At 41.2% G+C, this 16,444-nt stretch overlaps 2 protein-coding genes across 13 annotated transcripts in view; one reads left to right on the forward strand and one right to left on the reverse strand.

Moving 5' to 3' along the window:
- The window catches only part of FBXL13 (F-box and leucine rich repeat protein 13), a 223,485-nt gene that overhangs the window by 102,772 nt on the left and 104,269 nt on the right, over positions 1–16,444 (reverse strand). For all 12 annotated transcript variants that reach the window (XR_006889805.1, XR_006889806.1, XR_006889807.1 and 9 more), the window contains 2 exons: positions 7,093–7,145; positions 2,877–2,977 (listed from right to left, as the gene is read on the reverse strand). Coding sequence is in view for 8 of the 12 variants with exons in the window: in XM_046669994.1 (XP_046525950.1) it covers positions 2,877–2,977; positions 7,093–7,145 (154 nt within the window). In the remaining 4 variants the exon portion in view is untranslated. The remainder of the gene's footprint in view (positions 1–2,876; positions 2,978–7,092; positions 7,146–16,444) is intronic.
- LRRC17 (leucine rich repeat containing 17) overlaps positions 1–16,444 on the forward strand; it is a 28,597-nt gene that overhangs the window by 6,490 nt on the left and 5,663 nt on the right. The window contains exon 2 of the mRNA XM_046669995.1: positions 9,336–10,244. Within this exon, the coding sequence (XP_046525951.1) occupies positions 9,473–10,244 (772 nt within the window). The 5' untranslated portion in view covers positions 9,336–9,472. The remainder of the gene's footprint in view (positions 1–9,335; positions 10,245–16,444) is intronic.

Below are 16,444 nucleotides of genomic sequence, written 5' to 3' on the forward strand. Positions count from 1 at the left end.
AGCTTGATTATAATGAGATTATACTATACTATGACATATCGAGAATTTATACATATATGCACACATATATACACACAGAAATTTTGCTCTCTAAAAGAAATTCTCTTGTTTTAAACACTCATAGATGATACTGAAATTAATTATATAAGCTAGTCCACCAAGAAATCTCAAATAAATTCCAAAAAGTAGAAATAATTCAGTCTGCATTTCTTGACCACAGTGTACAAACTAGAAATTAAAAACAGAAGCTTAATCAAAGAAATTTCAGCCATTTGGAAGCAAAAATTCTCTTCAAAATAATTATTGGGTCAAAGAGGAAATCAAATATACAAGAGTTTGTTTAGAAAACGAGAACAATACTCATCAAGTCTTATTTAAGCTTTGCCTAAATTGTTATTTAGAGGTAATTTCATAGCCCTAAGTTTTTTTATTTCAAAAGGAAAGAAATTAATTAAAACATACAAATAAAGCCAAGTCCCAAAAATGACCATTTAGAAAATAAAAGGAGAAAATGGAATCAGAAAGGATACCATTCACAATGGCAATTAAAAAGATACCTAGGAATAACTTTCACAAAGATTATCCATATGAATAAAACAAAACTTTATTTGAGTACACTTATTTAAGTACATTTGAACAAAAATTTAGATGTATACTATGTTCTTGATAGGGAGATTAAATAGTGTAAAAATATAAATTAGTTCCTAATTTATATTCTCTTTAATTATTGGCAAATGGGTAAATATCTAACAACTGGCTCTTTAAAAAAAAGTATGCATATAAATGTATATACGTTTACTATAAATTTGTACACTTACTATTTTATATTTGCTGTTTTACAGATATAAAAGATGTATAGCACACAACTTAAAAAAATAATAAAATGCACAATACTCTTTATTGTACATTCTATATAGTCAATCAATTCTCACACAAGGCTTTCACTGAGTTTTGCCAAACTAACAAATGTAACTAGTTCTTTTGTCTTCTCCTTTATGCTTGAAGGAGAAATAAAATCTGTCACTGCTGTATTTCTTGTTTTCAGGGAAAAAAAATAAAAATAAAGTTCAAAAAAATGGAGGAATAGGTATAGTTCCAATCTGAATATTATCATTTACGTGAATAAGTAAGACACAAGTGAAACAACAAAACGTATGTCCAGACTTCACTCATTTATCAATGACATGAGTGACTTCTTTGCTGGACCAGATAATAGTTTTCAAGTATTGAAAGAATATTTCCTCAACTTTTTATGCTACTAACAACGCTGGCGCAACAGACATGACACACTGTTAAATTTAATCTGCTTAACTCATTGTTTTCTCCATCATTTTCTCAAGTCTAAGTAATCAACAAAAAAATAAATCAAGCCCTAATTTGTATCGTTTGCCATTTCCATGGGACTACTACCATTTTGGCTGGTTTCAAGCTACCAATGAGAGGTCACTGAACATGAAGTTGGGAAGAGATGCACAGCAGCTGACTATTCTGTAATACTTTCACTGTGAAGATACAATGGACATAAATAACCTCAAAACATAGACAATGGTAACATGTAGAAAACTACTAGAAAGTGATGAGTTTCAGTATTTACTGCCTATATAAGAACATTAGCTATAGAAGAAAGTATCACCCATCACTTGAGAAAAGGTTTATTCAGTAAATGACGCTGGAATAATTGGCTAGTTATTTAACAACTCTTAAAATAGAAGAAATATTCTTAGCTCATGGACTGCACAAAAACAGGCTTTGGGCTGCTAAGGTCATAGTTTTCTGAACCCTGTTAGATCATTCCTTTATTTATCCACCAAAATAAAGTCTAGATTGATTATAGATTTAAGTAAAAAAACATGCCACACACACACACACACACAAAGTAAATACTATCAAATGCCTGGAAGGAGGAAAACCCTCTATGTTTAATAGTATCAGAAGACATTTCAAAGGAAAAGTTTGATAGATTTGACTAAAGAAAATGTGAAAACTCAATTAATGGGATAAACAGAAAATATGTTACCACTTTTTTAGGCTTGCACATTTCCAGAAAATGTTTAGAGTCGCAAGATAAGGAGAATTACCACATAGAATTTCCTCTTTTTAAGCTTTTCCAAGTGCCTCACTGCTATTTTTCAAAGACTCTCAAAACATTATATCTTCAAAAATGATTCATTCCTTCACAATAGTTTGAAAAATGTTTTGAATCTCTCACAATATGATCATATACTCTTTAGTCTTTCCTTGGTGAAAATAAAGAATAATTGAATGACATAAATTGGTGACAAATTTGAATATTCTATCAGTTCTTGGTGATGTCTTGAGTTCTTCTGTTCCTCCTCTCCAGAGAAGTGCTGACTGAGGAGAAGCAACATTTGTGTTGTCAACAGCCCATAGATCACAAAACAACAAGTGTCAGGGTCCCTGGAGGTGGTGGGGGTCCCAACAGGTAAGCAGAGCGTGGCAGCAGGGAATCTGAACTTCAGTGCTCAAAGTCTAGGGAGGCAGGGCGTTGGTGTTCTGTAGCAGAGGCGTCCCAGACAGCAGCTGGGATTTAGGGGCCAAGATCCAATGCCTAGGAAGGGGGGACCAGAAGGAGACAGGCAGAGCCTAACTCAAGCTACTGGGCACCTTGCTACAAGAGTGACAGAAACTCTCTGGCCAAGGCAGAGGGCCAGTTGTTCAACCTGGGCCCACCAAGGAGGGAGAGGATACCTACCAGCTTGGGGACTTGAAACGAGCAGTCCTTTTATCAAAGAATGGTGGTGCCACAGTGGCAGGGTGTTGGTAGAAGGAGCACTGTCTCTGGGGAGTGTCAGAGCAAGCCGGAGCCTGGAGGAGCATGACTACTGTCAGCGCAATAAGAGTAACACAAGCATTACCTCGGCAGGAGTCGCATGGTCCGGTTGCTGATATTGGTGTTGGATAGATTGAGATACAGGACCCCAGGACAGCCCTCAGAGATGTATCTCATTGACTCATCCTGCATAAAAACGGAGGGAAGACTCTTGTCAAACTCCAGCAGGCTTTGCTATTTCCCCATTATCTCTCTATCCTCTCCCTGCTCCAAAAAAGTCCATGCAAGACTGGGTCTCTTCATATTCTTTGATATTAGTTGTAAATCAAATTAAACAGAAGGTGACGGTTTTGCTTGAAGCCACATTGCTCCCTCTTTCCTCTTCCTTGAAAATAAATTCCCATTCCATCACAATGACACTTCAATACAATTTGAATCCTTACAAGTTCCACTCTGTGACAGGAAATTTGAGCTCCAGGGTCAGACACTCTTGACTCTTCAGATGCACAAAAGTGGTTACAAGCAAATCCATTCGTAAACTTACTAAATGATTTTGAAAGACTGGAATGGTGAATGCTCTCAACTGGACTTCATGAAAAGTGAGTCCATATTTACACATATATGTTTCGTCTGTGTGTGTGTGTAATTAAGTTTCCGTAGTTCTGTCGCTGAAGATAGTAAAACAGCTAAACAGGTTTTCACCAAATTTATGGGTAAGTTGAGATGGTGTGAAGTAAGGGGCTACATGCATGTTGGACAGGAAATTCGGTGTTGGGGGTAGCTGGGGGCGAATCTCAAAGATTCAAGCAACTCTCCCCCAAGAGGTGAGACTGAGGTACAAGAGAATGGTGTGACTGTGACATGAGAGAGACAGAAAAACCAACAGTGATTTCGAGCATGAGCCCTAAATTGACATTTACAAGACCAGATGAATTGCAAGCTTTGATTGCAATGGAACAGCTTCTCGTATGGGTAACTACTTATAAAATGCTCTAGAATGAGTACCAGCAGGTTTTTATTTATTTAATGATGGTTGATGAGACTCCCTAGGGACAGTGAAGAGGTCAGCTAGTTTTACAATATTTGCAGAACATCAGTCCTGGAAAGAACAGGCCATTGCAGAAAGAGGTAAATTGTCACTTGGCTAGGAGATGTGGTTTGGGGAAGAATTCTGCATGGTCAATACGGCCACCTCCAAGATCACTAAGGATGGCAAAGGTTTATTTTCAGCAGGATCATCAACGTTTATCATTCTCTTCCCAGCTATTTCCTGGAGTCATGGATATTAAAAGGATAGAATCCTGCAGGTCAGAGCTTCTGACACACAGGATAGGAACTGGCCGATCCACAGCGGCAGCAAAACACACCTTACAGAGAACACAAGCTTCTTCTTTAAGTTGTAAAACGGTATTTCTGCTGTAGGAAAGGTTCTGTGTGCCAGTTCTGCATGAGTACATGTGCAGGGCTTTCCATAAACTCTGTACTCTCTTGCCACTGCATTCAAGCTGCCAGCAATTTTTATAGATACTCCACCACCAAAGTGTAGGATTTGGATATAGGTGGATAGATAAAAAATGTACAGTACAATTTTCCCACCAGTAATGGAGAGAAAAACCATCATGGGTGGCATTGTAGTTTTATACAAACAAAATCTATCTTCAAAAATGTTCATGGTGCCAATCCAAGTGATGGTGCATCTGTTGGAAGACTCTGGCAAAAATGCAAACAAGATGGGGCAGATATGCGATAGAAGGCTATTTATATACACTTAGAGAGGTAGCCACAGAGAAGATGAAAATGTAGTGGGCAGGAAGAAGAAGATGGAGTATGCTTTATGTATGACAGAGGAATCTGATTTTCCCTTTGAGATGAGGAGGCAGACCATTCTCTGCATTTGCCTGTCTGGAGGAGCTTGTACGCCCAAACAAATTCAGACAAATCCTACTCTCAGTATTTAAAAGAAGTCAAGGTTCACTCCCCAAATGCTTGAGCACATAAATGCAAAAACTATTTGAGTGTCTATGTTGCAGAATGGTTTCTGAATTTGTCGCCAATGCACTCAGATCTTTCTGGATGTAATATATTCGGAAGTCAAGCTTCTTAGAAATCAAATCTTTTTGAATGAATTTTACTCAACTCCTTAAAAATAAACCTGTCACTCAGTCTATGTCTCAAAGGCAAAAACAATAGCAAACTGTAGCTGGATAAAATTATCAGCACTGTATATTATTAGACTCCAAAATTGAAAAAGTCTTTGATGTTCACAAATTCAACGCAGATGGCACTGTTTCGACTTTCCTATTAGAAAGTCAAATTTAAAGAATGTCATCTTTTATTCGAGTGCAGAACTGAAGCTCCCTGAGGGCAGGAACTGAAACTCGATCCATTTTAAATTCCCTATAACACCATACATTATAACATAGAAATCCCATATGTCTTTATACATATATAAAGGTAACTGTATCTTTAACACAGTAGGTACTATAAATATCCACAGAAAGAATGAAATAGAGTAGAAATTTGAAAGAAGGAGCTATAAGGATGAGGCTGAGAAGGTAGCAAGGAGGAGCCAACTTATGAGTCTTTCCACTTGTGCCAAGGGGTGTGGACATCATCCTGGAGTTGGGCAGGACACGATCCGGCTCTTCTGTCTATTCCTCCCATCTCCTCGGGCACTTGCTCCATGAGTTGCTTCAAATGAGTCTCCACCAGCCTCTAAACACCTAAGACAGCTTTTCCTGTCTCTATTTTCCTTGTGCCACCGCCTTAGCCACTTTTCTGGAAAGATCAGCTTATACCTAATGCCTCGTGTTCTCACCTCTTGTCCACTTCGCAACTCATTGCAGTTAGATTTCTGCCTGAATATCCCACTGGAACTATGCTAGCAAAAGTCACTGGTCACTTTCTGATTCTCAAATTCAGGAGGCCCTGCTCAGTCCTCTTCCTACCTGCTCACTGTGGTCATTTCTGAAACTCTTCACTCTCTTGCCTTCTGTGAGACCTCTCTGTTTTCAACCTACTTCTTTTACTGTTCCTTCTTAAGATCCTTTGTTATTTCTTCTTCTCTGCCTGCTCCTAAAAGTCAGTGTTCCCCAAGGTTCAAACCCAAGTCCTCTTCTCTTCTCACACCTGCTCTCTCTCTCTTTCTTTCTCTCTCTCGGTTGAGCTTATTCACTTTTGGATGGTTAATTATGACTTATACATCAGTGTCAACCCAAGATGGAATCTCAAGTTCTAGCCAATGTCGTCCATTACATACTTGATATCTCCATATGGTTTCATTCACTAAACAAATATTATAGAGTATTTACTATGCAAAGGTCTGTGCTGTGTGCTATAACTAACACCAAAAAATGAGACACATCTCCTGCCCTTGGGCCTCTTAGGCTAGCGGAGGAGGCAGAAACACTGTGATGAGTTACAACGAGAACCCAGAGGAGCAGCAGTGAACTCAGCCCTGGGAGCCAGTGATGTCTTGGTAAAAGAGGTGGTGCCTAAAGTAAGACTTAAAGCCTCACAAAGAGGAAAACTGAGGACAAAAGGGAAGGGCCTTCCCAGCGAAGAGCACAGCCTGAGCAAAGGCGAAACTGCGGGAAGCAGCTTGGCGCATGTGGCAGAGAAAGCAGAGCAGCCTGTGGTTGCTGAAAATTAATGAGTGTGCAGGAATTGGAGCAAGACGAGGCTGGAGAGGGAGGCAGAGGCGAGACTACAGAGGGTCCCCAAGATACAGGGATGTTAAAGAGCTTTGACTTTATCCAATAGTGTACATGACGAGTGTATGTAGATGATGGAAGATGGGAGTGAAATGGTCAGATCTACCTTTTCAAGGAGTATTATGTGCTCACAGGCTGAAAGACAGATTGGAGGGAGAGGAAAGCCTGGATACAGGGACCAGGAAGGCACTGATGAGGGTAACATGTTCATTTCCATCTTCTTTGGCATCACACATGACAGCCATGAAGACCACTAAAATGAGCCTCTTGTCTCTGCTGGGGCCTAGTTTTTTTCTGTCTCATGCACTCATGGCCTTACATAAAAATATAGTTCATTTCTGTGTAATTGTTGAAAAGTTTCCACTTCCCAGATACTCCAACCTTGGGATATATCTACAGGGTTAAGAATAGCATTATAGAAATGGGATAAAATTTCCTGCCAATGTCTGACATAGTTTGCTTTTTTCCACAGTTAATCCTAAATGAGCACACAGGCATGTATTTTGGCAAAATTTCTGTGCATTAGTACTCTAACGTGGCCAGCCCGAACCTATATAAACAACAGTAAAATAAGCTTCTTATACTCACCGTGAGGGTTGGGCAGTCGGAGACATTCAGCTCTTGCAAATTTTTACAGAGACCTAAATCAAACAAGTAACACATCACGAACCAACCTATTACAAATTTTTAAACTTAAAGTTTTTCCATCCTACGTTCAATGCAATGTATTCATTAGAAAACAAACAAAAACCTTGGCAAGTAACTTCTTCTAAGCACATGGCTTCTTTTCTCAGAAAAATGATTTCTTTTGGCCTTAAAATTAAAATATATACACATGTTCATTATTGTTTGAGGATTACAGAAGGAAGGAGAAAGAAGAAAAATATTATTTTTGGAAAAACAGTATATACTTCAGGCTTTTGAAGCGCTTGAGGAAAACCCACCTGTACTTGAAGAAAACCAACTTGCTTTTTTTGTGGCATGACTTTCTTGACAATTTTTGCTTTCTGTTTCCTTTTAGCAATGCATTACAAAGAATTTTAAACATACAAAAAAGTTGAAAGAATTGAAGAATTATATACCCATCACCTAGATTCTACAATTTATATTTTACTGTATTTGCTTTATCACATACCCACCCACACACCCATCCCTCAATCTGTCTTATTTTTTTATGCATTTTAAAGCAAGGTGCAGACATCAGCACACTTTCCCCTCCAGTACTTCAGCAGGCATATCATAAATAATTCAGCATGTATAATAATTAACAAAATATTTTTGATTTTTTTAGGTTAGATTTATATACAATTTACAATGAACTGCAGATAGAGAAGTGGAAGGTCAGAAAGGCCAAGTGCCTGCTTAGCTCTGGGGCCAGAGGCAGCTGTAGTTTATGGTCTTACAGGGAAGAGGAGACATATATACAACGAGCTAGACAGCAAAATATTACGTAATCAGCGCCCTGGGGCTAGACCGGCAAGAAGTCAAACTCCACATCTGAGACAGAAGAGAGGCACTTAGGGGAAGGGACGCAAAACGGTGAATGGGAGCAATGCTGAGGCAAAGAAGGGGGAAAGCATTCGGGGTGGAGGCGACCCCATCAAGCAGGAAAACTCCAGGCCAGGGGTGATCCTGGCATTCACACTCCTACAAGGATTAGGAAACACATCTGCTGCTCGTAACCACGCAGCCCCACAATAATAACAACAGAAATGTTATTAATTATAAGTCCATTTTGAACATTTCTTCCTCTGCCAAGAATTGACTGTGTCCTAAGTAATAAACACAAACCAAACCACTTTCAGAGTAAAAAAAATGGGAACAATTCTTAGAAATGTGCGGATCTCTAAAGTCATCAGAAATACTTATTAAGGAAAAAGTGGATTCTCCAAAGAATATCACTAAGTTTATGAGATTAATGTTTTCATAGAATAGTTACTTGAGAGTGATTCATGCCTTCACCAAATATTTATCAAGAACCCGCTACGTGCTGGAAATTCTACAGGTGCTGGAAATAGAGCAGTGAACAAAATAGACAAAAATCCTTGCCCTTGGAGTTTACATCCTAGTTAGCGGAGTCTGACAGTAAACGAAAGAAGTCAAATATCTACTTTGACAGAGTACTAAGTGCCCTGGAGAAAAATAAAACAAGAGATGGAGTAGAGTGGCCGGAGGGTGGGAGGAGGTGGTACTCTAAGTAGAGCAGTCAGAGGAAGCGACTTGTGAGTCAAGATGTGCAAGAGATGACAAGGTCAGCTGCATAAATCTACCCTGAGCATTTCTGGAGCCCACATTCAACATGATTGGCGATCGGGAGACAGTAAAGGACAGAAGAGAAAAGCTCAGGAGGACAGCCTTTGGAGTCCTACTCTTGTTTGCACATCTCAAGTCTGGAAGGAGAACCCCTTTAATCCCTTGAATGCAATGTGATGATCAACTACAGGTTTCCGTTTTCATGATGCTAAGCCGTAACACAGTGGAGTCCTTGCCCTGGACCAGCACTGTGAGGAGTGTTACCCACATCAGCCGGTCTAATCCTCCCAGCAACGTTAGAGGCATCCTCAGCCCCACTTTACATATGCTGAAGATCAGGTTAAATAATTACCCGGAGGTCACACAGCTAAGCAAGTAGGAGAGCCTTGATTCAAACTCAGGGCCCAAACATTTAGCCACTAAACTAGCCACGTAGGAGGGTGTGGAGCCGTCTATACTACTGTTCTGTACATGCCTTTACTAACTGGAAGGGCTTTGCTTAAAGAAAAAACCTGCTATTATCTGTCAAATAACATAGTGACAATGGTCCCTAACTGTTTTTTTCTCCTGCAACCTAGGGAACTCCACGGTACCTCAGCTGGGTCTCATTGTTCGTCAACTGCATTAGTTAAGCTTACCCACACTCGGATTTCAAAGGAATACTTTCACTGTTCCATCTGTCACACCAAGTAATCGGGGCCAGGTGGATGTCAGGATGCGTGTGGCTATCATCGTGATCCTGCTCTTCTTTTGCAAAGCCGCGGAGCTCCGTAAGGCAAGCCCACGGGGTGGGAGAAGCCGAGCGCCTCATGGCCGGGCGGCTGGGGGCCGGAGCGGCTCCAACCCAGTCAAACGCTACGCACCGGGCCTCCCCTGTGAAGTGTACACGTACCTTCACGAGAAGTACTTAGATTGTCAAGAAAGGAAGCTAGTATATGTGCTGCCTGGCTGGCCTCAGGATTTGCTGCATATGCTGTTAGCAAGAAACAAGATCCGCATACTGAAGAACAGCATGTTTTCCAAGTTTAAAAAGCTGAAAAGCCTGGATCTGCAACAGAACGAGATCTCCAAAATTGAGAACGAGGCTTTCTTCGGTTTGAATAAACTCACCACTCTCTTGCTGCAGCACAACCAGATCAAAGTCTTGACGGAGGAAGTGTTCCTCTACACCCCTCTCCTGAGCTACCTGCGTCTCTATGACAACCCCTGGTCCTGCACCTGCCAGATGGAAACGCTCGTTTCGATGCTGCAGATTCCGAGGAACCGGAATTTGGGGAACTATGCCAAGTGTGAAAGCCCGCCAGAACTCAAAAATAAAAAGCTGCGGCAGATAAAATCTGAACAGTTATGCAGTGAGGAAGAAAAGGAACGAGTGGACCCGAAACCCCAAGTGTCAGGGAGACCCCCAGTCATCAAGCCTGAGGCCGATTCGACGCTTTGCTACAATTACGTGTTTCCCATACAAACGCTGGACTGCAAAAGGAAAGGTCTGTAAATTCCTTACTCTTTCATTTTCGTGGATGGTTACAGTTGCTCTCTGAATGTTATATCTCTTCCTGCGCCCCACCATGCCTTAGAATTTCTGGTGTCACTTCCACCAGAAATTCTCTCCTCTATGACAATGGCATTTACAATAGAGGAGGGTGGGATGTATGCCCAAGAGGGGCAGCCATTGGGGTCCTACTCTTCTTTGCTCATCACAAGCAGTGGCTGTAAGAAATTCCTTTAATCTTAAATCCAACGTAATTTAATTTATGTGGGTAAACCAGGGGGTACGAAAACAAACGCAAACGGTGTCTGTATAACCTGACTTATACCCGTTAAAGTCAAAACATGGTGTGTGTCGGGAGGAAATGATAACCTCCAGGAAAACAAGGTGCAGAAGAGGACGGGCGTGAGCACCATGAGAGGGGGCTGGTGGTGCAGTGACGACGAATCTGTAGTTCTTATAACTTAGTCTCGAAGTTCTAATAAACGCTTGCTAACATCCTAACATCTTAACGGTTCCCAAATTATCCCCCAAAAAAGCATAAAAAATATTGAAAAAAAACAAGGTCGAAAATCTTTAATCCAAGAACCAGGAGACTAAGGAAATCTTTTCAGAATATTACTTACTTTCTGAAAATCATTCCTGGGTTTTACATCCCACACTATCTTGGGCTAGTACAGTGCAGGACCCTGGCACAGATGGGATAAATTCATGAAATAAGAAAACAGATGGGAGATTTTAACAGTGCTCTTGACAACGTTAGTGAAGACGTTCTCAAAGTGTGGTCCGGGAACCGCTGATCTGCTGTAGGATAACAAGCCATGTGACAGTGTCTATCTGTTTCTTTTCTGGTGTGGATGAATACCATATGCGTAATATTAAGTTAAAGCCAAACGTCACTGAATTAGGGCCATATAGAGCACAGGGTCATTCCTTCCACTTATGTTGGGAGGTCTGGCTTTGTTTTGTTTAAGAACAAAAAGGGAAGGTCAAGAGGAACACAGAGATTGGCTCCTCTCAAGGGAACATAGGCAGGAATGGGTTGACATTGAAGGAGGAGGCAATCTGAGCCAGGAGTAAATCTGTTCATTTATCAGCAAAGTCGTGCTCAAGCCTTGTCCCTCTCTCTGACTCTGAAGGTGGCACCTGGTTAGATCCCACCAGGGCCCTGTGGCACGAAAAGATCTCTCGCTCCAACGCCCTGTGAGCTGTATATAATTTGATGCCATAGCAGAACAATGACACCGTGACCTGGGAGATGCCATCACGGGATCCTCCGACTTTGAGAGAAAGCGCTCACTAATTGAGAAGCTGCTCTGCTGACACATGTGCTGTCCCCGACTTGCAGGAAGGGAGTAGTTACAGAGGAGGAAAACGAGGCTCAGGGAGGTTTGGTCACTGGGCTGAGGGCTCACAGGTGAGCAGCAAGGCTAAGATTGGGACCACATTCTACCTGAGCCTGCTGCCTTCCAGAATTAATCTGATCATGTTCACACAAGCAGCTGCCTCGACAGTAAAGAATTAATGGAAGCATCAAAGAGTTCCCAAAGTCAGTTTGTGTGGTTTCTCTGTAGCCAGATTGGGTGGAATTTCCCTGACACCGTCACAGTGAGTACCGAGTGGTTCATGCCGAACAGCATATTTTACTAGGATTTCCTTTGTGATGCTTAAAAACTTGAATTTATGTATTCTAAAAACTAATACAAAGCTAGTCATCCTAGACTTGGGTTGGAAAAATTACTTGATATTGCCGAGGTTCTATCCTTCAGCTAAAGTTAATTTGTACTTCCTGCATCAGGTGATAAAGAGAAAGTAGGTATGGTTTTAAGTTCATTAATTATCAGAGAAAAAGGCCATCAACACAAAATTGAAGACTTCTACAGCTAAGCTACGCTGTAATTTAAGGAGAGAGAACATATTAGGAAATGGCTTTCTTTTCTACTGTTTTTCTACTCTTGGGGCATTCCCTCCCCATTGAGCCTGTTTCTGCCGTTGTCTTTTTTGCCACGATATTTTTGTCTCTTTTTCTCTTGGCAAAAATCAACGTACAAAAATACAAACATATTTTTTATTGCTTCCTTTCCCCTACTTACTGTTGTCTAAACACAACCTTCCAGATATACTCCATAAATTCATTACCCCTGCTTTAAAAAAATACACATATTACCTACTGGAAAACAGAATAAATAAAGTTTAACGACATACACAGTTAGTGTATATAATATAGGATCATACATTCTAGGACAATTCAAGTTGCTCCACATATTAACTACGTAAATCAGAGCCTACACGTTTTAGATTATAAAATGCAGAGTACTTTTGACTTTTAGTATCATTAATATAAATTGCTTTCACTATGGTTGACTGATGATAATCAGCGAGCTGCTTTCTTTACTCTTGCAAAGCAGTAATTTAAGCAACCTCTATAAATAAAAATACATAGAAGCTACAGATCATGGCTAGAATTCAGGTATGACAATCTGAATTGAATCCACTCTAATTTCCTTCTCCCGTTCCATAAATAGCTAATATATGTCAAATACTAAGAATAAATGTTCAGCAATGTTCATCTCTAGCTCCCTGCCCAGGGGTAGTAGTACTTTTGATTGTGCTCCACACGTTAGACGCTATGGAGGGTCTGAAGGAGGCTAAATCGTGCCATCGAGAGCGGAACTGACAGTGCTGTTCACGAATACGAGCTGTCATCTGCGTGCTCTGTGTGCCTAAGACATCGCAGCTCACAGGCTTTATGCACTTACTCCTTGCAACCTTAAAAGAAGCACTATTATTATCCTCATTTTGTAAATGAGGCCACTGTGGTGTAGAGAAGTTAAGTGGCCCCTCTACGGTCACACAGGCAGTCCCCAAACAGTTCCCAAGCCATTGACCACTACGCAATGTCATCTTTTCCTTCAAGATTCTGGCTACATCTACCAACCAAGAAGAAGGTGTAAGAGCTTTCTGGTGCTCCCTCCCAGTCTTGGACCCTCCTCTTAGGCCCCGTACCATACACCATGCAGTGATCACACACAGGGAACCCGAATACAGATTCCCCCGACTCGGGAGCTGTGCCTTTCCCAGCTGACAGGTGATGAGTCAGATGCTGTGTGTAGGGACCTAATATGTGCCCGTTTGATCATGTAGACCTCAAAGATCGCTATTTTTGTCTTAAACATCTGACAGCAGGAAAAAGAAAGAATAGCTTTATTCACTGGGAGACAGGCACTTTGCCAACAAAACTCAGTCTTTCAAAGGGAATAAATGTGAGATTAGACGAAAGGCATGTTTATACCATATTGAGGTAAATGGACTTGCCAAAAATACACGAAAGTAAGAGTTTTAAAACTTTTTAGCTTCACATTTACCAGAATAATTTACCATTTTTAAGGATTCGTTTTACTTCTAAGATTAGGGCTGGGCAGAATTATGCCCATAAATTGCTCCCAGCTGCCTCTGAAGTTAATTTTACCACTGGTTTGAAAAATAATTAAGAAATTTTTTATTTGCAATAAACAGGGCCATTCGTGTCTCTTTACCCACCACTAGCAAGCCTTCAGGGTAGTTCTAACACTGCTGACAATCAAGACAGCCTGCAACATGGGAAATTACATGGAGAAAAGTTCCCAATTTCCTCCTCAAAATCAGCAAGGTTGAGTTGCAGGGGGGTGGGGGGCGCAAAGGTTGTCAGGGGTGACAATCAAATAAATATGGTATTTATTGAGGGTTTACCAAGAATTTGGGGTAGCAGCAAGTAATCATGTGGTACCTGGTCTAGAAATGGGGGCATTGGCCAAATTTGACTTCTGGACTGGGGAAATTTGTATTTATATAATCTTTGTCAAAGATAAATATCCTTTACAACAATATTTGCAATTCTCTTTCAAGTTTAAGGTAAAAGAAATCAAGAACTGTTTTTATTCATCAATATGACAAATAAGCTTTTTCCATATTTTTCTAAGCCGTACTAGTGAAGGCTCTGGTTTGCATTTCCTGGTATTACTTGTGAATCCTATTTTACCCAGGCTGCTGGTAGCAACGCCAAAATTGGTTCTGCATTTATATTCCTTTTCCAGCCTCCACAGGTCTGCCACATTGCTGGAGCTGGGTTTCAGAGTGTTCTCATAAATGTTTTTTCTACCCGTTTATTTGTGGCTAACCCAAGTTAGCTTGTCCAACAGTGGTCGCTGGGGAGGTCTCTGTCATCCACCCTCATGCCCAGCCCAGAAGATGCGGATTCAGCAAGCAAGTCCTGATAAACAGGCTGCTTTCCAGGACCTAGGAGATGCTGATTCTGGTGACAAGGAAGACCTAGAGTCCTTGATGGTTTTCCAGGGCCTTGGTGAGGATGTGGGCTTCTATTCACAGGGAGATGGAAAGCAGTTGGAAGATTCTGCCATCGGGAGGAGGGGAAGCTATCTGGAAAACTGACATGATCTGACTTAGGTTTTAACAGGATCACATGGGCTTAGGACAGAATTGGGATAAACCAGCCAAGAAGTGATGGTAGTCTGGACCAATGTGGTAGCAGGGGAAGAAGTCAGAAGAGGTGGGATCCTGGGTAGTTTGAAATAAAACTCTGTTCTGCTTTTACAAGTCTTCTAAGAAGATGCCACAGCCATTCTCAATAATTATTTCAGACGCTAAATGTCAAGAAATTATTTCTTCTGACCGTCCTCAAGTGTGTCTGTGGTTGTCAATTTTCGCTAGGATCTCCATCTCCTTGTTTACGTGTAGTGCCCAAGAGAGAATATAGCTCTCCAGTAAGGGTCTTGCTGATCCTAAAGAGAGGATTATCTCACTGTGGCAAGATTATAATAAGTTCAAGTCTTAAAATCTTTTACCTTTCAATACGTTGGCAGACACAACCCTAGGTCAAACCGAACAATGTCTTATCAGAGGACAGAAATAAGATCATCCCGAATTTTCAAAACACTCTTATTATAAGAGTCTTCAATATTCCTGAATTATTAAACTCAGCAAACGTTTAATGAGCTCGTATCATTTGCCATGTGTTAGTTCTCTATTGCTGCCTAACAAATACCCTAAAACTTAGTGACTTAAAACAACATGTTTTATTATGTCACAGTTTCTGTGGACCAGGAAACCAGACATGGCTTCACTGGGTCCTCTGCCTCAGGATGCCTCATGAGGCTGCAATTAAGGTGTTGACCAGGGCTCAGGCTGTGGTCTCATCTGAAGGTTCAACTGGAAAAGCATGCTTATCCAAGTTCATACGGCTGTTGGCAGGATTTGGTTCCTTAAAAGCTGTTGGACTGGGGGGCCTGAGTTCCCTGTGGCTGTTGGCCAGAGGCCACCCTTGATTCCTGGCCATGTGAGTCTCTCCAACATGGCAGCTTGCTTCATCAAAGCCAGCAAAAGGGAGTCTGCTGGCAAGATGAAAGTCACAATTTCTTATAACCTAATTATGGAAGTGACATCCCATCACATTTGCTGCATTCTATTGTTAAAAGAAAGTGACTAGGTTCAGCCCATACTCTGGGGAACGATTTACGCAACAGTGTGAATACCAGTAGAGAGGATCATTGGGCGCCATTTTAGAAGCTGCCTGCCACATACCATTTATTTACTTATGAAATATTAGGCACTGCTCTTCTTCTAAGCCTCCCTCACGAAGCTGCCATGGCGAGGAGGTGGCAAAAATGAAAAAAAAAACCTAGTAAAATGTACACTATGTCTGATGGTGATGACTACCATTGAGAAAAAGCAGGGAATATTATTATTATTATTACTGTCATTGCCCACGTGAAAGCAGGGAGATATTTTAAATATAGAGCTGAAAGCTCTCATGGCCTTCCTAATGTACTCACTCCACCCCAGCCGCTCCTCCACCCCCACTTCACGCTACGTGACAAGCTTGAGGATTCTAGGCAAGTGGAACAGCATAAATGGAGCAGGAGAGTACTAGCAACAGGCAGCAGATCATAGTGGTTCGAAGCACAGATTCTGGGGCCAGCACGTCTGCGTGTAAAGCCCAGGAATGTGACTGTGGGCAAGTTGTGCCTCAGCTCCTTCGTCTGTAAAGTGAGGACAATAATGGTGCTTAGCGCATAGGGTTCTTGTCACTTAATACCTGTTAGAGCACCTGAAACAGTTCCTGCACGTACATACTACGATCCTGAGATCCCATGACGAAGAGGAAGCAAATTTAACCTTGATAAGGGTAGTACCAACACCATC

Source organism: Equus quagga, chromosome 8, assembly GCF_021613505.1.
Source record: "Equus quagga isolate Etosha38 chromosome 8, UCLA_HA_Equagga_1.0, whole genome shotgun sequence".
Classification (NCBI taxonomy): domain Eukaryota; kingdom Metazoa; phylum Chordata; class Mammalia; order Perissodactyla; family Equidae; genus Equus; species Equus quagga.